The 24,778-nt window shown below is 38.7% G+C and overlaps 1 protein-coding gene across 7 annotated transcripts in view; it reads right to left on the bottom strand.

Annotated features, from left to right (window-relative positions):
- Positions 1-347: 347 nt before the first annotated feature.
- LOC124622961 (solute carrier family 25 member 45-like) overlaps positions 348-24,778 on the bottom strand; it is a 103,627-nt gene continuing 79,196 nt past the window's right edge. For all 7 annotated transcript variants that reach the window (XM_047148754.1, XM_047148759.1, XM_047148787.1 and 4 more), the window contains 3 exons: positions 13,124-13,250; positions 8,357-8,466; positions 348-976 (listed from right to left, as the gene is read on the bottom strand). In XM_047148754.1, coding sequence (XP_047004710.1) covers positions 711-976; positions 8,357-8,466; positions 13,124-13,250 — 503 coding nt within the window. In that variant the 3' untranslated portion in view covers positions 348-710. The remainder of the gene's footprint in view (positions 977-8,356; positions 8,467-13,123; positions 13,251-24,778) is intronic.

Below are 24,778 nucleotides of genomic sequence, written 5' to 3' on the forward strand. Positions count from 1 at the left end.
TTCAGAGAAAAACACTAAAAATCTAGAACTGAAAAAAGGTAATAATTGACAGTATGATATGAATTTGATTGTTCCAGCCAGCAAAAGTGATTGTGTGTGTATAAAAAGCTTAATAAAGTAACTGACAGTTATGGGTAGCTCTTCCTTCCTATTGCAAACATCAATATGATGTGAACTTGAATTCAGCAACTTTGTTTCAGATGTTTTAGTCTAACCAGGTGCCATAAAACATAATTTGTAAGAGAAAGGTCTAAATATTATTATTATTTTGGACATAATTTTTTATACATTCAAACTAATGAATCATATCACAAGCATAATGGATATGTACAACGAAGAGACCACATTAGACATAATAATTCAGATATGTTTAAATAAATATTTGCCAACACTAATATTCTAAAAGCATTTATGTACAAAATACAAAACCATAAATAATCAAGTTCAGAAATCTATGATGGTACAATTAGCAAATAATCCATTATCAAGAGAGAGATAAGGAAAATGACAGAGAGGTGACCTAGTTATTGATCTGCTGTCTTTCTATATTCTTTCTGCAATGTTTTGTCTAAGCAGTTATAGTAGTCTTGAGGAAAACTGCTTAACAGTGTTATAAAATTAAATTTCTTACACTGAAATTATTTCCTATAAATACTGAGACCTTGGTATTTTTAATGAAAGGTTAACATTATTATTAACTGATACAATGATTATTTATTGCATATTTGTTGTCCAAGATAAATACTTTCGAAAAATTGTAAACTTTTTTCTAGTCCAAGAAATGTTGCACCATTGACAGGAAATGCCCTTATAATTGTCATACAGGAACCTCTAAAAAATACTTTAAATCCATCACTTTGATAACTTTTGATGAAACAATCCATTAAACTTTTGTATTTTGGATTATCAGGGTTGTCTGCCTGGATCCTTGACTTCATCACATCAAGTGGTATAATACTAATCCAAGACAGCATACCTATAAGTAATCACAAAAATTTCATTTTCAGATTCCTGAGAGATTAAAAAAGATACCACACAATCAAAAATAATTTAAATATTGTTATTATGTTTTAGGAAATGTGAAACAATTACCAATATATAAATGCAGAAGACTAAATTAGAAAGCTTCATATTATACAGTGAAAGAAAATAAGTTATACTCACAAGGTATGGGAGCTCTGAGGCATAAATAATAAATATAATGTACTCCAAAATCAAACATGTACAACAGCAGGAGGCACAAATGATTGTGATTGAGCTTAGGCTTGTTCTGTGCGCCTATGCCATGCAGTCTCTGACAGCCAATGAGCATTCAGTAGTGTTCTCAGCGCTCTGCTGTGAATGTCATAACTAGTGTGAGCATTAAACATGATGGGAGTGATTTATTTGGCAATTTTTTATTGCAGATGTTACGAGATGTGTGATGTAACAGAAATTAGTGGCAGTTACACCATGATTCTTACCACAGCAGAGTGTGTAAGTGAAAATATAATGGCACAACAGCTATTAAATTATTTAAATATGATGTTCTGATAATTTTTATTCATAAATTTTTGTTTGAGTTTGTTTCATGTCATGAGGAAGAGTTCCACAATGCACCAATGGCAGTACCTTCATCGCTGCCACCAGAGAAAATAAGCCAACCACTGCTACACACTAACCAGCAGCCAGTATGAAGAAGATTCTGCCAGCTGCTACTGCTGATCTCTGCCCTCGTATGAATTCCTTACAAAAAATATTGTAACTGAAAAATAAATTAATAGCTTACTGTTAACTGATTGACATGTGGTGAGATTATTTAACTGTCAGTAGCAGTTGTGAACTTGCGTGTAGTTACTACTTTGTAATAAAGTCCACAAGAAGTGAAAATTAGTTGTCTGACTTAACATTCAAGCAGCATACAGTGGTACATTGTACACAAATATCAAACAGACAATTATCTCAACTGTGTTGCTTGAAAGAACTGTGTTGATTCAAAAGTACTGTGGAGAACTGAAAATAATTTGAGACTGATGATTTACATGAATAGGACATCTCAACCAGAGATTAGTCAACTGCGCTGCCCATTCCAGAGACAGGCTTTATCACTGACATTTTAAGTGAAGTTAACGTGATTGTGGACATGGAAAAATTGGAAGATTATTTAGATACTTGCTCTAAGTGTGAATCATTAAGTTTGAAGGAGAAATAAATACATAAAGTTGCATTGGACAAATAAGTCATCTTGGAAACACACATAAATCAGCAGTAGCAGATCATGCTCTGGGGAAATCATCAAATTCTTTTCTCTGATAAGGAACTAAAATTTTGTAAAGGTCTAATTATTATTCACTATGATGTAGAAATTCAGAATGATAAAAAAACTTACTTCATGGTTACAAGTAAACAATTTTGCAATTTTGGATAGCTGAACTAGTTTATGTTGGAGAATGTACTACCTACATCTCCATTACCTCTGAAATTGTCCCCACAGTATGAGATAAAATGTTAGGCATCAAAATATGCTTTAAGCTACAGCCTGATTCCTGGGAAACCAGTGTTGCCAAGTTTGTCTGGGATCTGCTGGTTTTGTGTGGAAGACAACAGCCTTTACGGAACATGCGCCATCAAATCTCAGCTGCCTATATGTGACTTAAGGCAGCTTGTGTTAGTAAAGCCTCTGTTGATGACAACCTTTTTCTTATTGTTTTGGCCAAAATTTGGTGGTTTCTGGGCCATATACTATGTTTTTAACTTTCAAGTATGTATTCTCTTTTTTAATTTTATCTTTGGAATTTTCTTTTCATCCAGAAAAATCTGAACTCATGTCACCAAACATGCATTTCACTCATAGTAACGGAGCTGCACAAGGGTGCCCATCTTCAGCTGTGTTTGACAACATTTTTGACTTGTTGCACATGTATTGCATACTGTGGTTATGTGTCCACAGTGATGACACCTGAAATAACAGATATGGCTCATGGACATATATTCTCCTTTACAGGCAGCTGTTATATGCTCAGGCAAATTTGCTTTCTGTACCTATTCAGCTTGATGTGATGCAACTGTTTCCATTATGATGAGGGTCAGTGTGCTGACCAGTCTGGATATAACATTTAGACAGTTTTCCCCACCCGACTGGGTGAAACTGGGCTGGTTCACAAGCCTTACACAATTTTCAAATGTTAAGAAAACTTTTGCTCACTTTCACCAGCACTATACACAGATAGTTGGTGTACACATATTCCAATCTGGTGGGGGGAGAGGGCTGGAGAGGGGAGGGGATGGGAGGGAAGGGGAGGGGAGGGAAGGGGTGGGAGGGGAGGAGTGGGGAGGAGAGGGGAGGGGACAACAGGGTGGCAAAAGGAATCCCATCTGGTCACCCCTTAAATTAACAATGCCAGAGCCATTCATAATGATGCCAACCCTGTGCTAATGTGGGACCAAGGCACAAGGAAAAGAAGAAGGTTGACCCCCCAGAAAGGAATGTGTTATGAGATGACTGAGTTAACTAGAGCTAAATACCCAGTTTTAAAGGAGGTCAAGTTACACTTTGACTAAGAACTCTTAAGGTATAACAGAGGCTACTCATTTTGCACAATAGGTTAACTCAGTGGATATTCCATTAAATATGCTATGTGTTGTTATGCTCTGATATTGTTTTCTGAAGTGAAGTCCTAAAGTGGACTGTATGAAACCCTTTTTGTTCAGCGGGTGGTACTCTTAGCAGATGGTACACTGCTCCTGGTGGGACTGTTCTTATGTATTAGACTGCATGCCACTATTTTCATACAAGTGACTAGAATTATCAAGGTCAATGCAGGTGGGGCACTGCTTATCTTTACAAGCCTTATCACACTGCAGGTGTATATCTGCTCCACTTTATTGGCAGACTTTGGGGTTAAACTTCTTTATACCATCCTGACAGTCCAGGAAATTAAGACAAGGTCCCTGCTCCCTGTGATAGACAAGCTTCTACCACCACACTGCATGGTGGTTGCTGAAGTATTCACAAAGCTTGGTTGTTCATGTGAAATATGAATTATGAATAATTGTGCAGTGGGACAAACTACATAGACCTAACTTTTGATGACTTTTGATTACCTTTCACATGTATGTCCACTGGAATACTCTGGGAAGCTCCATTATCGTACCAATTTTAACTAACATCCAGTTTTCCTACAGGTGAAAATTTAGGCAAAATTGTATATTTTTATGAATAGAAAAATCTAAGAGCAAAAATAGTTACAAAATCTGCTGTAAAATAAAAATTAACTAAAAACTGATGTTTCCACAGTATGATGTGTAAAAGATAATTTACATTTTTGTAAATCTGTGATTTTGCATGATATGAAATTGTTTTTCATGGAGTTAATTACATTCTAAAAACATAAGCCGAATATTTGCCTAGCAAAGAACAAATTACCACCTGTAAAAAATTAAATAAAATTTTGAGATTTTGCAAGAACATTTGGTATGTGTTATTATTTGAATGACTTAAATGATGACAAATTGTGATACTTTCAGACATAATTTATTTTCAAAATTATGTACCTATTAAATTTTCCCTGTTTTAAAGTGACGGTGATAAGATGACTATCTCTCTATGATTTAAGGTTTAAGACTTGTAACTTGTAAAAACATTGTCGTCATTTATAAACAAATACAAGAAACATGGATGTTGAAAATGTTCCAAAATATTGCAAACTTTAATAAAAACCATGTATTGCATATTTTAAAACTGAAATGTCATCAAGCACTGTACAAGTAAAAGTGGTATCAAATGATTAATTTTGTCTAACTGTCAAAGCTTCACCTTCCTGCTCTCCCCATAAAATTACCTCTCTGCAATTTTTCTATGCAGATTTACCACATTTTATAATTTTGTAAGTAGATTAATATAAATGACAGATTACTGAAAAATAATGCGTAAATGAGCCATATCCATGGAAATATTGCACACAACAAATTAAATGTATCATTATAATAAATAAATAACAAAAGATAGACTTTCTGAAGAAAACTGGAAGGCAAACAAAACCAATACATTTTTTGTTTATGGCCAATTTTGCACAATGATTTAGCACGATGTCTAATAAAGAACGGACTCATACTATTACTAGTGCAAAAATATTAATTATAAATAAAAGAAAAAGGCTATAATTAGTAGTTGAGAAAAGGAATTATCTTTTTAATCTAATTTTAAGTTTCATGTTGTTGCTTTCAGCAAAGCAAATTACTGTTCATGTCACTGAAGTCAATATTGGCCGCTGCACTGTATTCTATTGACAAGATAGTTAAATCTGACAAGTTTGGTAGTTAAATCTCATAATTAACTCCACATAGTTTTTTTTTCATGGCCTTTAATTTGTGTCTCATCAACTGTGGACTTTGCTGTCTATGGGATGGCTTGCATGCATCAGCAATACAATAGCCATACCATAGGTGCTACCACAATTGAGAGGTATCTGTTGAGAGGCCAGACAAAAATATGGTTCATGAAGAGGGGCAGCAGCCTTTTCAATAGCTGCAGGGGCAACAGTCTGGATAATGGACCAATACGGCCCTGTAAGATAAACCAAAACAATCTTGCTGTGCTGGTACCACAAACAGCTGAAAGCAAGGGTAAACCACAGCCGTAATTTTTCCTGAGGGCTTGCAGCTCTACTGTATGGATTAACAATGGGGCATTCTCTTGGGTAAAATATTCCAGAGGTAAAATAGTCTCCCATTCAGATCTCCGGATATGGGTTACTCAGGAAGAAGTCATCAGGAGAAACAAAACAGGTGTTCTATGGATCAGAGTGTGGAACATTAGATTCCTTAATCAGGCAGGTATCTTAGAAAATTTAAAAAAGGAAATGGATAGCTTGAAGTTGGATTTGGTGGGAATTAATGAAGTTTGGTGGCAAGGATGAACAGGACTTCTGGTCAGGTGAATAAAGATTTATAAACATAAATTCAATTAGCAGGACTGCAAGAGTAGGTTTAATAATGAATAAGAAAATAATAATGTATGTATGCTACTGTGAAGAAGCATAAAGAACAGAATATTATAGCCAAGATAGACAAGAAGCCCACACCTAGCTCAGTAGTGCATTTTTATGTGTGAGGTAAGTCCACAGATTATGAAGAGAATGAAGAAATGTATGATGAGATAAATTATTCAGATAGTTATGGAGATGAAAATTTAATTGCAAAGGGGGATTGGGATCCAATAATAGGATAAAGAAGAGAAGAAAAATTGCAGAAGAATATGGACTGGGAGAAAGGAAAGAAAGAGGAAGCTGTCTGGTACAATTTTGTACAGAGCAGAGTTTAATCACCATGAACACTTGGTTTAGGCATCATAAAAGAAGGCTGTATACATGGAAGAGATATGGAGACACCAGAAGGCTTCAGATTTATTACATAATAGTAAGACAGTAATTTCAGAACCAGACTTTTAACTGTAAATTGTTATCAGGGGCAGATGTGGACTCAGACCACAATTTATTATGAACTGCAGACAAAAAAAAAAAAAAAAAAAAAAAAAAAAGATAGGAAATTACAGAGATGGGACCTGGATAAATTGAAAGAACCAGAGGTTTCTGATAGTTTCAGAGGGAGCATTAGGCAATGGTTGACTAGAACAGGGGAAAGGAATACAGTAGAAGGCAAATGGGTAGCTTTAAGAGATAAAATAGTGAAGGCCTAGTAGAAATCCTTGAATAATGTTGGAGATACTGAATTTAACTGATTAAAGGAGATACTGAATTTAACTGATGAAAGTAGAAAATATAAAAACGCAGCAAATGAATCCATTGAAAGGGAATACAAATGCCTAAAAAAAGAGATTTACATGAAGTTCAAAATGGCTCAGCAAGAATTGCTAAAGACAAGTGCTTGTGTCTGTGTATGTGCGGTTGGATATGGGTGTGTGTGCGAGTGTATACCTGTCCTTTTTTCCCCCCCTAAGGTAAGTCTTTCCGCTCCAGGGATTGGAATGACTCCCTACCCTCTCCCTTAAAACCTACATCCTTTCGTCTTTTCCTCTCCTTCCCTCTTTCCTGACTAAGCAACCTTTGGTTGCGAAAGCTTGAATTTTGTGTGTATGTTTGTGTTTGTTTGTGTGTCTATCGACCTGCGAGCGCTTTCGTTTGGTAAGTCACATCATCTTTGTTTTTAGATATATTTTTTCCACGTGGAATGTTTCCCTCTATTATATTCACTTGCTATTCTATCAGATACCCTGAACTGTTCTGGTTCATCTGCAAACAGCATAATTATATGCCTCAGAACATGCTTACTGACGTTTGAGATCCTACAACACTACAGTGAAATAGCAGTAAGATCTTCATTGCTGAACATGAGCTAGCTGTGTAGGTGCAGGTATGAGCAAAAAACTCATTGTTGCACCATTAACCATACTAGCGATAGATGACACTGTCATCACCATATTGTATCATATCATATCATCAACATCATTGTCATCATTCTTATTTTTCCAGCCCCTGATTGGGTCTGTCTTGCACATGAGCCTCTCCATCTTTTCCTGTGCCCCCACAACATTTCTCTCTCCATTCTGTCCCAAGCTTTTCCTCTTTTCTTAAAAAATTTTTTCACTCCAACAATTCATGTTTCTCATGATCTTTCTCTAGGTCTCTTTGTGATACTGCTCAGATAAAATGACACTACTGAAACTGCATTGTGACAACAGGATACACTTACAGTTATGGACTGAGGGAAAGGCTGCTTCTTGTTGGTAGAAGATTACAACACAAGTGATAAGAGAACACGAGTACCTCTCTTGGTTAATTTGTAAACTGTCATTCCCTTTTGCTTTTTCTTCCTTGTCGATACCTATGCCCTTGGTAGGACCCTATCTTACCAAAAGGTTGCCAAAACCAAACTCAGCCATTAAGAATGAGCTCCCTGGCATGACCCAGGAGGCATGCAAGCTCAAATAGAAAGCCATTAGAACAATGAAAATTACTACCCCAAAAATTATTTAGAGTTGGTGGAGAATATAAATTAGGAAATAGGTGGTAGATTAATGGTAGAAGTTCCAAACCATAAAAAAAGGACAAGATTGTGACTGACGGAAAGTGGATAGAAAATGTTATAAAACTTTCAGGAGCAGCATGGACAAGAACTCAATGCATAGAAAAATCTGTAGGCGGCCTTATTGAGCAATGGATGGAAAAGAGGACCCTGTGTATAAAACCTTGCTTATGGCCAAGCCTGTCAGTGGCATTCATTTAAAGTTCAGGTTCCACTTCCAATTTCAATGTGGCTTCACAACTCAGTGCAACTTATCCCTGGTTGTAATATTCCAATTAAAGTAACATTTCAAACTATCTCATTAAATAACAATACAAAATTATAAAAGTGTTACCTGCCATTCCACCTGCAAATATTATGCTTGATACAGATTTCTGTTGAATATTATTTGTGGCACTCAATGCTTCATATACAGCTGTGTATATACCAGATGAAAAAACATCTCTGTGGAAAAAGATACAAAATCCATGTGTCACCCTCATGTTTTCTTTGAATTTCAGTTCAATGGGTACATCTCATTTTAAATAGTGGCTAATATGTCTTCTGCAAAAACTCAAAGAGAATTATTGACAAGTTATTCATTTCCATATTTCTACTTTTAACACTCTACAGATAATGCAGACTGACGCTATCTTTGTTTCACAGTAAGGCACTGACGCATTTATTTGTGTACACGTTTGTTTCAGAAGTTATTTCATGCAATGTCACTAACATTGCTAGTGTGGTGAATTATAGTAAAGTTAGTCCCTGGTCACATTGTACAAACATAAGTTAATATCACCAGCACATGAAAATACAAGACAGTTATAAATGATTGCAGTGATTTCATAAATTCACCATAGCTACATTAATTGACCTATTGTCACAAAACTCAACACTCATATAGAAAAAGTAAATAAGTTATGTATTGTTGCACCCATACTGCAGATTTCTGCCATGAGAGCACAGCAGGTAGCAGTTTTCCAAAATGGTGGCAAGTGCTGAGAAAGTGTTTGTTGTGCTTGAAATGTTTTCACTTCAATCTGTCATAACAGTGCAATGACATTTTAGAACGAAGTTCAACAAAGATACAACAACTACCATCTTCATCTGGTGATGATAGGTGCAGTTTAGAACTTGAAGATACCTCTCCAAGGGAGAATCAGTGGGTCAGCCTGTAGTGAGCGAAGAAATGGATGACCACATGCAGGCGAGTTTCGTATGTAGCTCATGGAAGTGGCAGCTGCTGCGTAAGAGCACAAGAGCACGTGAACATCCTGACTTTCAACATAATGCAGATTTATTGGTTATTTTTCTTTGAATGCTCTTAAATGTAACACAGATGCTGCAATCTGTCAGATACAGCATGTAATCTACTGCGCTACTGCTCCAATAGACTCCATGAAACTTGGCGACATGGTCGTGAGAACACCTTCAGTTATGCACGTTTTAAGATGTGCAACTTGCATAATGTAATTACCCTATAGGCCAAATACATATGGATTTGATAAACAATGTACATGGTTCATAATGTGCACAGGTAGTCATTGCCACTCAACTAGAAGTTTACGTCAGTTCCATCAGATTATAGCACACTGCGGCAGACTTTTATCCCTGTTCACTTGGCATAAATCCTGCTAGATGATAGTACACTCCTCAGATATGCTAATTTACTCACTATATAGTAAAATTAGATCAGATGTCAGTATATTTTAAAGTTTTACTGACAGTAAATCTATTTGGTGGGTTTCTGAATGAGTTATTGTATATTAACTTATGAATTCGATCATACAGTAATCCATTTGAGGCACTGAGAATCACAAGTGCCTCACGCACATCACTGTCTACTGTGAGATTGTAGCATTTATTCATGTTTCTGAAATCTATTGATCTTATGATGAGTCAGGTTTATCTGTGCTGTAAGCCCACATTCTATGCTTGAAACTTCATGAACAGCTGTATCGCTAGTTTCTCTGGTTTTCATTTAAATGTGGGATTGATGGCAGTGTGGTTTAGGGTCTTATGGATCTCAGCACCTCATTTGTATTCTAGTCAGGTTACCACGTTAGTAGACATTACTACTTGAGTTTAATCATTTCCACAAATGGCAGTTTGTGTTTGGAGCTGATTGTTCATTGTACAGGAATCAGCTTTCGTGTGCAGTGTAAACATGAAGTATGTTGAATCAATTTTAAATTCTAACAGAAAAATAAAACTGTGAGAACAGGTTGTGAGCTGTGCTCAGGTAGCTAAGTTGGTAGAGCACTTGCATGTGAAAGGCAAAGGTCCCGAGTCTGAGTTTCAGTCTGGCACATAGTTTTAATCTGCCAGGAAGTTTCATATCAGTGCACACACTGCTGCAGTGTGAAAATCTCATTCTGGGAATAGAAAAGTAAATTACCATGAAAAGTTTGCCACAAAGGAACTGGGGCCTCTGAGAACAGATTCAGAGAGTGGTAAAATCAAATAAGCATGACTACAAGCAAACATTTAACAAGGAAGTGTACAGTTAGCACAAGTTGTTATGTGGGTGCAGAGTAAGAATATCCGATTTTCAGACCAGAAGTAAATTTGTGAACTAATACATCTGTTAGGGGATCTTGTACACTTGTCTGAAAAAATGGAAAAGTGTGGAAACTCCAACTCACACAAAGTGCGAAATGGAGAGTTGCGAAAGTTTACACATTAATTTGTTGTTGCCCTAAATTGTACATAATTATGTACAAAACAACAAAGTTCAACAAAAACAATTCTTTCTTTTGTCAGATAAGTTATGCATCTTATTCTTTATATGATGATAATAATAATAATAATAATTACTGTAACAACAGTTATTACTGTTGTTACTGTTGTTGTTATGGTCAGTGGCTGTAGTTGTATAAACTTGTTGATAAGCATAAATGTTGTACAACAGATACTATTAATTTCACACTCTCAAATTTATGTGAATCTAAACATTTGTGAACACCCAGAATGTTTACTCACGAGCCGCCCTTGCTCTCACATGACTATGAACAGAACAACCAGGGAGCTGAACATACCACAATTGACCATTCAGAAGATCTTAAGGAAATGAGTGAAGCTGAAGCCTTACATTATACACTCCTGGAAATTGAAATAAGAACACCATGAATTCATTGTCCCAGGAAGGGGAAACTTTATTGACACATTCCTGGGGTCAGATACATCACATGATCACACTGACAGAACCACAGGCACATAGACACAGGCAACAGAGCATGCACAATGTCGGCACTAGTACAGTGTATATCCACCTTTCGCAGCAATGCAGGCTGCTATTCTCCCATGGAGACGATCGTAGAGATGCTGGATGTAGTCCTGTGGAACGGCTTGCCATGCCACTTCCACCTGGCGCCTCAGTTGGACCAGCGTTCGTGCTGGACGTGCAGACCGCGTGAGACGACGCTTCATCCAGTCCCAAACATGCTCAATGGGGGACAGATCCGGAGATCTTGCTGGCCAGGGTAGTTGACTTATACCTTCTAGAGCACGTTGGGTGGCACGGGATACATGCGGACGTGCATTGTCCTGTTGGAACAGCAAGTTCCCTTGCCGGTCTAGGAATGTAAGAACGATGGGTTCAATGACGGTTTGGATGTACCGTGCACTATTCAGTGTCCCCTCGACGATCACCAGTGGTGTACGGCCAGTGTAGGAGATCGCTCCCCACACCATGATGCCGGGTGTTGGCCCTGTGTGCCTCGGTCGTATGCAGTCCTGATTGTGGCGCTCACCTGCACGGCGCCAAACACGCATACGACCATCATTGGCACCAAGGCAGAAGCGACTCTCATCGCTGAAGACGACACGTCTCCATTCGTTCCTCCATTCACGCCTGTCGCGACACCACTGGAGGCGGGCTGCACGATGTTGGGGCATGAGCGGCAGACGGCCTAACGGTGTGCGGGACCGTAGCTTAGCTTCATGGAGACAGTTGCGAATGGTCCTCGCCAATACCCCAGGAGCAACAGTGTCCCTAATTTGCTGGGAAGTGGCGGTGCGGTCCCCTACGGCACTGCGTAGGATCCTACGGTCTTGGCGTGCATCCGTGCATCGCTGCGGTCCGGTCCCAGGTCGACGGGCACGTGCACCTTCCGCCGACCACTGGCGACAACATCGATGTACTGTGGAGACCTCACGCCCCACGTGTTGAGCAATTCGGCGGTACGTCCACCCGGCCTCCCGCATGCCCACTATACGCCGTCGCTCAAAGTCCGTCAACTGCACATACGGTTCACGTCCACGCTGTCGCGGCATGCTACCAGTGTTAAAGACTGCGATGGAGCTCCGTATGCCACGGCAAACTGGCTGACACTGACGGCAGCGGTGCACAAATGCTGCGCAGCTAGCGCCATTTGATGGCCAACACCGCGGTTCCTGGTGTGTCCGCTGTGCCGTGCGTGTGATCATTGCTTGTACAGCCCTCTGGCAGTGTCCGGAGCAAGTATGGTGGGTCTGACACACCGGTGTCAATGTGTTCTTTTTTCCATTTCCAGGAGTGTAAATAACTTTAATCAAAATCAAACAATGGAAAATACAGGATGGAATGTAACAATATTATGAGGTGGAAAGTTGTTACCATATAGCAGAGATGCTGAGTCGCAGATAGGTGCAACAAAAACACACTCACAATTATAGCTTTCGGCCATTAAGGCCTTTGTCAACAATAGACAGACACGTATGATTCTAAAATCAAATTGCAATTTTACTTTGAGCTTAATTTGTGTATACGAAATTTATGCAACTATTGAGAAGAATAATTTACGTATGAAATTTTATTTCACTGGACTGATGTAAACTAAGATAATTAAAAGTATTGTAAAAGAAAATACAAATTGGAAGTGATGAAACCACCTTCGCAGAGGAGAGTCTATCAGAAAATGAAGTCATGGAACATTGATAATACATTTCTGCATAGCTAACAAATGTGCACAATGTAACTTTTTGTTAGTTTCCACCCACATACAAAGAAGAATTAAGATTTAATAGATACTATTATTGGTTCACGTTAAGCTACTCTGTAAATCTACTCTAAGCTTCCATCTATTATAATCATAAGATTTTAGTTGCAGAATATTAACATTGACTTTTACCCACCTACCGGTAGATTGTACAGCGGTATCCTTTATAAAATATTTTGAATCCATAATCTTTATAAAGTCCTCGTACAGATCCGATAACACCACTGTACTTAGATTCATATTGCATTTTCCAAATTGATGGAAGTCCTAAGGAAAGATATAATACTGGTCAGAATGTTTAATTTTAAGAAATTTACAGATAATCTGCATACAATTAATGCTAAGTCACCGTATCATGTTTAAGAGAAATGCTAACTGCAGAATATTATTTCATGTTTATGTTTAATGAGAAGTAGGACTGTTGATATTTTAAAAAATATTGGGAATCTGATATGCCAATATTTAAAAAATATCATTATCGGCTCTCAAAAAAAGTACTGATATAGCGATGGAAAAATATTGACATAACAACCTATAAAAATATCAGCTGCAATTTATAAATATACTGCCCATTTTAGAGCTGTATATTTAAGTATTGATTTATCTAAAAACAAAGATGATGAGACTTACCAAACAAAAGTGCTGGCAGGTCGATAGACACACAAACAAACACAAACATACACACAAAATTCAAGCTTTCGCAACAAACTGTTGCTTCGTCGGGAAAGAGGGAAGGAGAGGGAATAATAATAATAAGAAATTTAAAGATAATCTGCATACAATCAATGCTAAGTCACCGTATCATGTTTAAGAGAAATGCTAACTGCAGAATATTATTTCATGTTTGTGTTTAATGAGAAGTAGGACTATTGATATTTTAAAAAATATTGGGAATCTGATATGCCAATATTTAAAAAATATCATTATCGGCTCTCAAAAAAAGTATTGATATAGCGATGGAAAAATATTGACATACCAACCTATTTATTTCTATTATCTTTAAATTCCTCCTTCCCTCTTTCCTGACGAAGCAACCGTTTGTTGCGAAAGCTTGAATTTTGTGTGTGTTTGTGTGTCTATCGACCTGCCAGCGCTTTTGTTTGGTAAGTCTCATCATCTTTGTTTTTTTACACACACACACACACACACACACACACACACACACACACACACACACACACACTAACACACAGCACAAATGTCTGCAGTCTCAGAGAGCTGAAACCACACTGCGAGCAGCAGCACCAGTGCATGATGGGAGTGGCGACTGGGTGGGGGTAAGGAGGAGGCTGGGGCAGGGAGGGGGCGGGATAGTATTGTGGGAATGGCGGACAGTGAAGTGTTGCAGTTTAGATGGAGGGCAGGAGTGAAGGTGCGGAGGGGGGAGGAGGTAAGTAGCGGAATGAAGAAAAATAAAAAGAAATTAAAAGACTGGGTGTGGTGGTGAAATGACGGCTGTGTAGTGCTGGAATGGGAACAGGGAGGAGGCAGGATGGATGAGGGCAGTGACTAATGAAGGTTGAGGCCAGGAGGGTTATGGAAACCTAGGATATATTGCAGGGAAAGCTCCCACCTGCACAATTCAGAAAATCTGGTGTTGGTGGGAAGGATCCAAATGGCACAGGCTGTGAAGCAGTCATTGAGATGAGGGATATCATATTTGGCAGCATGTTCAAAAACAGGGTGGTCCACTTGTTTTTTGACCACAGTTTGTCGGTGGCAGTTCATGTGGACAGACAGCTTGTTGGTTGTCATGCCTACATAGAATGCAGCACAGTGGTTGCAGCTTAGCTGGTAAATCACATGACTGGTTTCACAGGTAGCCCTGCCTTTGATTGGATAGGTGATGTTAGTGAGGAGACTGGAGTAGGTGGTAGGAGGATGTATGGGACAGGTCTTGCATCTAAGTCTGTTACAGAGGTATGAGCCATGAGGTAAGGGACTGGGAGCAGGGGTTGTGTAAGGATGGACGAGTATATTGTGTAGGTTTGGTGGACGGCAGAATACCACGGTAGGAGGGGCGGGAAGCATAGTGGGCAGGACATTTATCATTTCAGGGTACGCCGAGAGGTAATCATATTGATTTATTATTAGATACTTTGTACATTAACATGCTAGCAGCCTGCCTATCCCCCTTAGAGCAAGAACTGAAAGGAAAACAATACACGTTCACATTTGGCAATAGTCACTTTGCTTACAATGGTAACTGCATGTTAAATGCCACAATAGAAGGTGTCTGATAGGTTTGTCATTCGGTTTCGTCAAATATCAGATTTGTTCTTTTCATTTCTGCCAATGCCAATGACCTAGCAGTGGTAATGTCAAAACTGCATAGTGAAACTAAATGTTGCAGTTTTTTTCTGGTAGCACCAAGTGCCAATTACATCAGCATTTCCCTCACACATTTCCACCCACTGCAAAGACAAAGCTTGTCATTTAGATTTTTCCTCATCATTTTCAACAATTGTTTTTGAAGAATGCGAAAGTGAAGAAACAGCATATCAGTTGTGTTAAAAATCAATGAAGATAAATGTGAATTTTTTAGAACTATTGGAAGCTACCATTGTCTTGTGCATAATGTAATTTGTAGCAAATTGGCATTTGTAATTCAGATAATGTAACAGATACTCTAACAAACATATTGTGTTGCATCTAGTTTTCCCTTGAAGAGGAGTAGCCCAATACATCACCTGTATTCATTGCAAATTAACTCTGTTTTTGAGTTTGCTAACTACTGTAGTTAACCTCAAAACAGCTGAATACATCATCTGCATTCATCATACATTAACTGCATTTTTGAGTTTGCTAACAACTGTAATTAACCTCAAAATGTTTTAGGAAACTAGTAATTTTTCTGTAACCTTAATAGTATTCTCATCTTGTGTATTTGTTTTAATTCTCATAGGGCATTAGCAATTTTATAGTTCAACAAATTAAGAGATAATCAGTGGGATTACTTTGTTCACTTCCTTGTAATGCATCACACCAGCCAAAATGCAACCCCAGTGTGAAAACTGTTCTCGAACACAGAATGGGTTAGTTGACAATCATAAGCAGCTGGAAATCACCTTGACTACTATCAGATGATTGGCAGTCACTGCAAATCAGTGTGTTGGAAGACCTCCCGAGAGCAGTATATCTATGATACTGGTACCAGAGCTACTTCAAATAGTATCCTGTCTCTTCTGCAGAGAGTACAGGATCTGCCATTACTCATCCACTTGACTGTACAGAATGGTTGCAGACCATGGAGGACTCAGGGTGTTGTATGTTAGATCAATTGCCCTAACTGTAAAGTTTGAGGTGTTGTTTTTCATTGAGTTGGCCTCACTTCACCTGTTTTGGGGAAACTATTTTTGTCTGGTGTCAAGAGGAGGCAAGTACAAAAGGGTATGGGTCTATTAACTGTCAGCAGTTCAAACGTATGGCGAATGATGGTACCCCTCAGGGAAATGGCAGCAAGGAACAGGAAGGGACAGAAGGTGCACTCAGTGTGTAAGCCAGGGGACCTCATTCAACACATTGAAGAGGCTATTCTGTCAGCCACTGAGTGATACAGTGTAACCACCTGCAAATTGTAGGGCACTTTGGAGCGACTGTGCTCTGGGGTCACACGTGGATCATTGCATTGAATGGCAGAGAAGACTGAGAAGACAAGCCTTTCACATGGAGTTTCAATGAAGCTCACAATTTGCAGCACTATCTCAGAACTGATCATGATCTTCTGGTTCTGAGTTGAGTGGAAGGACTGAACCAGAGACTTCAAAGGTTCTGTGATGAGCTAGGCTGCAACTTCCTGGACATGGGCCATAGGGTTGAGAACTTTAGGGCCCCCCCTAAATGGGTCAGGTGTGCAATAGACAACAGGGGCTGCTACTCAGGTAGGTGACTGTGTGTGGGGTGCACATAAAGGTTTTTTAGGTTAGGAGACCCTCCATCCAATCCAGATAATGATAGTTGTAGAAAACCCAGAAGCATCAGTGTATGATCGGAAAAAATGCCTCCCACGGGTCCTAATGTCCTAATGGTAAAGTGCCAAAGCATTCACGACAAAGTGCCATAGATTGAAGCACTCATGAAAATCAGTGGACTTCATATAATACTAGGAACAGAAATCTGGCTAAAACCTGAAATTGGTAGCAGTGAGATTTTTGGGGAAAATTTGAGTGTATATCGAAAGGACAGGTGAATGGGAAATGGAGACAATGTATTTGTGGCAGTAGACAAGGAACTCAAATCTACCAAGGTAGAAAGAGATACTGCATGTGAGTACCTAGAACAGGTAGTTAGGAACCCCACTCAATATGGAAATATATTGGATCTATTGGCAACAACCAGTCCTTACCTCTTTGAGGATTTCCACACTGAAACTGGTATTGGTGACCATGACGTGGTTGTGGCAACAATTATTACCAGAGTGCAAGGACAACTAAAATGCACAAAAAGATATGTATGTTCAATAAATTAGATAAAATATCAGTGGTATCATATCTCGATGAGGAACTTGAAATTTTCAACACAGGGCAGGAATATGTAGAGGAACTGCAACCAGCAGTACAGTTCATAATGGGAGGGAACCTCCATTGTATACAGTCACTGTAAAGAAACTTCTAAGGAAACCGAGATTAATGCACAACAGGTGTAAAACCAAGCAATCCATGATGCCTTCAATGATTACTGTAGCAGAATATTTTCAAATGATATTTCATGAAACCCAAAGAGATTCTGGTCTTATGTAAAGGATTTTAGTAGCACCAAAGTTAATGCCTAGTCCCTAGCGAAAGAGACAGGAACTGAAATTGAGGGTAGCAGAGCAGAAACTGAAATGCTTAACTTTACTTCTGAATGCTTCTCTACAAAGGAAAACCAGGAGAACTGCCCCAATTTAACCCTCGTACCACTAAAAAAATGAATGAAACAAGTATTAGTGCCAGTGGTGTTGAGAAACAGCTGAAATCATTAAAACTTAAAAAAAGCTCCAGGGCCTGTTGAAATCCTTGCCAGATTCTATACTGCATTTGTGGCCTAGTTAGCCCCTCTTGTAACTATAATCTATCATAGATCCATTATTCAAAACACCATGCCTAGTTCTTGCAAAAAAGCACAGGTCACACCAATCTACAAAAAGGGTAGTGAAAGTGATCCATAAAGACACCCTTCAACATCCTCGATATCAGTCTGTTGTAGAATCTTAGAACACATTCTGAGTTCAATCATAATGAGACATTTTGAACAGAATTCCAACCAACATGGGTTCTGAAAACACCAATCATGTGAATCTCACCTCACACTTTTCTCACAGGACATACTGAAAGCTTTGAATCAAGGCAGCCAGGTAGATAAAGTATTTCTCAATTTACAAAAAGTATCTGACTTAGTAGTATACCTACATTTATTGTCAAAAGTAAGATCATATGGGGTATCAAGTGAAATTTGTGATTGGACTGAGGACTTTTTGGTAAGGAGGATGCAGAATCTTGGCTGGAGAGTGTGAGGTAACAGGCAAATTGTGGTGCCCTGAAAATATTCTAAGTTGGTGTGGCCACTCGGCCAGCCGGGGCCCAGCAGCAAACATGCGGTGGCGGACGTTAGCTGGGCGAGAGGGGTAGCCCCAGCGCATGGTCCAGCCACATAGCTGAGAATTCCATTGTCAATGAAAGAGATTTGTATGCCGAAAGTGCCAAGGATGGCTGACTTTGTGAAACCATCATGGCACACATTTCACAGTTTGTATAGAAATTAATAGTAGCCAGATGAATGATGAGACCTCAAAAAGAAACATGTACATTACTATTATTTGCATGACGATTCTGATAGTGTAATCACATTTTCAATACCTTTATTAGTTTAAAGTTTAGTCTCTGACGGTAAATTATACAAGTAACATCCAGCAATGAATTTCCAAAATTTAAATGCTTCATCCGATTTCGTCGATCGATGTGTCTTTAGAAAGCTACTAGTGTAAACCTAAATTGGCATGAATTACAGGCATGTAACTTGAATAGTACATGAGTTACTGGAGGTCAAAGCGGCCAATTACTATCAATTGCGTCAGGCCATAAGTACTCCACAGTTACACGAAAAAATGGTAGCAGCATGCTTGTAAATATATTTATTCGTCTATGTATTTGTTTATATTCCAATATATACTATTCATGAAGAAATTGGTTAAATATTTACTGTATGTTAGAAAGCACAGAGACATTAGGCTCCTGGCCTAACTTTTGCTTCTTTTCTTTTGAAATATTTTTATTTAATTGTTTATGTATTTAATAATGTGTGTTAGAGCATGTTTATGGTCCAGCTGTAGGAATATTTATTTTATTTCAAGGATTTAAATGTAAATCCAGTATTTTGAATATGTTTCAATATGTTTGTGAGTGCATGTTGGCTTGGAGACATGGAGGAAGCACTCTTGCCAATCACAGCGCTTGTTACTAAGAGAGATATATGGAGGTTGGGGAGGAGCATCGTTTCTGGAGAGGACATGATACAGTGGGCAGGATGGCACAGGACATGGACAATATGGCACATGACACAGGAAGTGCTGGACACGACAGCAAGACAGATGTGGAGTTGGTGGAAAGACTTGGACAGTGGAGCAGTTTGCATGTGGTCACGAAAGATAGAAATATTTCAGAGTGCGGAGCTGTGCTCTTGTGTGATTTCCGTGGCTTCTGCAGTGAAGACGTAGTGTGCATTTAGAAGTGAACATCTTGCAAGCTATGTTGTTGTTCATAACTAATTACGTGCAGTAGGAATCTATTGTTTCCCTGTTATTCAACTCATATTTTATTTAATTGCTGGACCATCAACACCAATAATTGTTTTGCAGAAATATATCGCATTCTCAAAAGGACTTCTACTATCGTACTCATCATTTAAAGTCATTAAGATAGTACCTGCCCTCTCAGGGGACACCGCCTTATAGTAGGCACCTTCAGTGCCGGGCGGGAGGGTTTGCGTGCTTCGGTGAAGTCGAGAGCTATGCCGGCGGTAGCATAGCTACTGGCAGGGTCTCCCAAGCCGGACTGGTCCCGACAGAGGAGCCAGACAAAGTGTGTCCCACAACATAGGGCAGGGAGGGCTCTAGAGGCGTAGTGAAGCCAGCTTCCCTAGAGGAGTAAACCTCATACAAATCCTGGTCCTCCAGGTTGGGGGTTGGGCATGGGGCTAATAACCCCATACTGTAAAAAAAAGAATATTATGGAAATTCAACAGAAGCTTCGGAAACTGGATGGAAAGCATGTATCACGACCCTGGCAAAGGAAACGGATAAAGGATCTAACAGTAGCATCATGGAATGTGAGGACAATGCTTCAGCCTGGAAAGATGAAAGAAATAGCCAATGAAATTTTAAAATTCAAATATGATATTGTAGGGCTACAGGAAATAAGATGGCAGGGGAATGGGCAGATAGATAAACCTGAGTACTCATTGGTATATAGTGGACCAGAAGAAAGAACAGGCCAACTTGGAACAGGGTTTATAATAACTAGGGAAGTTAGGAAAAGCCTTCTAGAATTTGAACCCATAAATGAAAGGATGTGCAGACTCAGACTAAAAGGTAAATTTAGGAATATATCAATAGTTAATGCACATGCACCAACAGAGGAAAAAGAGGATATAATTAAAGAACAGTTCTACGAAGACTTGGAAAAAGTATACGGTGCAGTACCTAAATATGACCTGATGCTAGTAATAGGAGATTTTAATGCAAAAATAGGGAGGAATGAACATCTGTATGGAGTTTCTGGAAAATATTCACTACATGAAGAAAACAATGAGAATGGAGACTTATTATGCCAATTCGCAGCAAGGAATAATATGATTATTAAAAGTGCCTGCTTTCCACATAAAAGGATCCATCTGGGAACTTGGAAGTCTGCAGCCAATGGAGTAGTCAATCAGATTGATCATATTTTAGTGATTGCACGCCACTCCACGTCAGTTACGGATGTACGGAGCTGTAGAGGACCAAACTGTGATTCAGACCACTTTCTGATAAAATCAGTCTTGAGAGAGAAACTGTCACTAACAAATGGCAACAGAATGGGAAAGATGATGAAATGGAATACAGACAAACTGAACATCCCTGATGAAGTAAAAAAATACCAAGTAACGCTAAGCAAAAAGTTGAACAATGAAGAGACCACAGTAGGAGTAGATGAAAGGTGGAACAGGTTTGAAAAAGCCATTAAGGATGCTGCAGAGGAAATAATAGGCATAAGAAAGAACAGAAGAACCCAGGAGTGGTTTGATGAAGATTGCAGGTCAGCAATAGAGGAAAAGAACAGGGCAAGAACAAAAATGCTACAGAGAGAAACCAGAAATAATGTGGAACAATATAGAGAATTAAGGAGAAGAGCTAACAGACTGTGCAAGAGAAAGAAAAGAGAGTGGAATAAGAAGAAATTTCAAGAACTAGAAGAACTAAAGGAACAGAGTGAAATAAGAAAGTTCTATCATGCCATAGGCAAAACGAAGAATAGATTCCAACCAAAAACAATGGCCTGTTCCAGTAAAGATGGGAAATTGATAAGGGAGGAAGAACAGATAGTGGGAAGATGTGCAGAGTATTTCAAAGATACACTAAGCACCAGCCTAGAAGATGAAGAGACAGCTGCACAGGAGGGAAGAGTGGAGCTGGAAGTAGACAATGAAACCAATGAGGCAAGAAAACCAACACTACAAGAGGTCTCCCAGGCTGTGCACAAGTCAAAAAACAATCGAGCCCCTGGGGAAGACAGCATAATTGCTGAATTAATAAAAACTAGTGGTGAGGCTGTAATAAAGGAACTGCACACATTAATATCAGATATATGGGAAACAGAAACTATGCCAGATAATTGGAAAATTGGAATAATAGTCCCCATTTATAAGAAAGGGGACAGAACAGCATGTGAAAACTATAGAGGTGTAACACTCCTAAGTACAGCTTATAAGATCTTCACAAGTATATTAAACGAAAGGATACGGAAGTGTGCAGAAGGCATACTAGGGGAATATCAGTGTGGCTTTCGACTGGGCAGAGGAACAACTGATCAAATATTTGTGATAAGGCAAATGATGGAAAAATTCTATGAATATGGTATAGATCTGCATTTCTTATTCATCGATTTCAAACAAGCCTTTGACAGCATAAATCGGCAAGAACTATACAGAATACTAAAAGAAGTTGGTATATGTGCTGAATTAATAAGACTAATCAGAATGACAATGACAGAGACGAGAGCAAAAGTAAAGGTCCTTAGCAGAACAAGTGAAAGCTTTGACTTTAATAAAGGTGTGAAGCAAGGGGATAGTCTCTCCACTGTCCTATTCAACATTGCCCTGCATAGTGCAGTAAATAAAATCAACAAAAGAGGCACCATATTTATGAAAGCTACCCAGATATGTGCATACGATGATGACATTGCTATAGTAGGAAGAAATACCAATACACTCCTAGAAACATACCGGGCAATGGAAACAGAAGCCTTAAAAATTGTCCTCATAGTAAATGTAAACAAAACAAAATATATGGTAATGTCACAATCTGAGGCCAGAAGAACCCCTAAAAACCTAAACATCAATGGGAAATGCTTCAATGGAGTGTCCTCTTTTAACTACTTGGGAGCCCTAATAACAAATGATAACAGTATTGGAAAGGCTATAAGGGAAAGAATACAAGCAGGAAACAGAGCTTACTTTGCAAATATGCAGCTTTTCAAAAGTAGCCTTGTTACAAGAAAAACTAAATTGCTAATATATAATTCCCTAGTCCGCCTAGTTATCACATACGGCTCAGAGGTATGGACGTTGACAGAACATGATAAAAATGCTCTAAGAAGCATTGAGCGGAAAATACTACGCAAAATCTATGGGCCAATAAGGGAGGAAGAAGGCTGGAGAATACGCTACAATGCTGAATTATAGGAGTTAATACAAGGCAGGGACATAGTAAAATTTGTTAAATCACAGCGAATACGATGGCTAGGACACTTGGAGAGAATGGCAGAGGATAGAATTCCAAAGAAAATGATGAAAGGTATGATCCATTCAGTTAGGCGAAAAGGGAGACCTAGAAGAAGATGGATCGATGAGGTAATAATGGATATCAGCAATATGGGAGTCCAGGAGTGGAAAAGAGCAGCAAATAACCGAGAAGTGTGGAGGAAGATTGTTGAAGAAGCCAAGGCTCACCAAGGGCTGTAGAGCTACTGAAGAAGAAGAAGAAGAAGAAGAAGATAGTACCTGCAGATTTTATTTAATTGCAATCTTTCATTTATAAATTTATACGTTACATTCATAATTCACAATTGCCGAGTGAAAGAAACCTTCGACCATTCGATTCATGTGTGTATTCTTACCATATACTGTAGACTCAGCAGTATTTGGCCTGTAATGCAGCAACTATGTATCCCAGCCCCTAGACAATGAAACCAGCCAAAACTTTTCGTATTGCAACTCTGAGTCGGAGGGTATGTAGCTGAGGGCCCACATCCTTTCGTCGTTTTATTGTTAGAAAGCCAGCAAGAGTCATAATGAGATGTTGACATAACTTTAGGTGTGTCCCAGGGAAGTGTGCTGGGACCCTTACTGTTCACGTTGTACATTAATGACCTTGCAGACAATATTAATAGTAACATTTCGCAGATGATGAAGTTATGTACAATGAAGTACTAAGTGACAGAAGCTGCATATATATTCAGTCAGATTTGATAAGATTTCAGCCTGGTGCAGAGATTTGCAACTTGCTCTAAATGCTCAGAAATGCGAAATTTTTACACTTCACAAAACAAAAAACTATGGTATCCTATGACTATGATATCGATGAGTCACTGTTGGAATCAGCCAACTCATACAAATACCTCGGGGTACCGCTTTGTAGTGATATGAAATGGAATGATCACATGGATTCAGTTCTGGGTAAGGCAGGTGGTAGACTTTGGTTTATTGGTAGAATACTGGGGAAGGGAAATCAGTGTACAAAGAAGATTGCTTACAAATCACTTGCACAACCAATTCTAGATTATTGCTCAAGAGTGCGGGACCCATACGAAATAGGACTAATAGTGGGTATTGAATACGTACAGAGAAGAGCAGCATAAATGATCACAGGTTTATATGATCTGTAGGAGAGTGTCACAGATATACTGAAGAAACTGAACTGGAAGACTCTTAAAGACAGATGTAAATTATCCCAAGAAAGTCTATTAATGAAGTTTCAAGAATGAGTTTTAAATGACAATTGTAGGAATATACTTCAATCCCTTAAGTGTTGTTCACGTATGGATTGAGAGGATAAGATTAGAATAATTACTGCACACACAGACACATTCAAACAATCATTTTTCTCGCACTCCATATGTGACTGGACCAGGAAGAAACCCTAATAACTGGTACAGTGAGATGTACCCTCTAATATGTACCTCATGGTTGTTTGAAGAGTATAGAGGTGAATGCAGATGTAGAAGAATGGTTTGGTTTCATATAGAGGTGTGTACTTTGTTTTATGTAGTATGGTACGAAATAGAGCAGACAGGGTCGGTGTACCAAGAAGAGAGGACATAAACCTGTGATGAGGTATTAGGGGAGATAAATTTGGGGATGATTTAGGTACATCATCTCTGAAGGGAAAAGAAGGAAACTGGATGTGAAAAGAGTATGCCTGAGCAATGAGGAGAAAATAATATGTTACTTCAAAAAGTAATGAAACATTTAATTTTTTAGACCTACTCTGATATTGTGCAAAATAAAGGTAGCCTGATTTGTAAAATAATAGGGGATTAAAGTAAAGAAGAAGGTAATAA

The sequence above is a fragment of the Schistocerca americana genome, chromosome 1 (assembly GCF_021461395.2).
Source record: "Schistocerca americana isolate TAMUIC-IGC-003095 chromosome 1, iqSchAmer2.1, whole genome shotgun sequence".
Taxonomy (NCBI): Eukaryota; Metazoa; Arthropoda; class Insecta; order Orthoptera; family Acrididae; genus Schistocerca; species Schistocerca americana.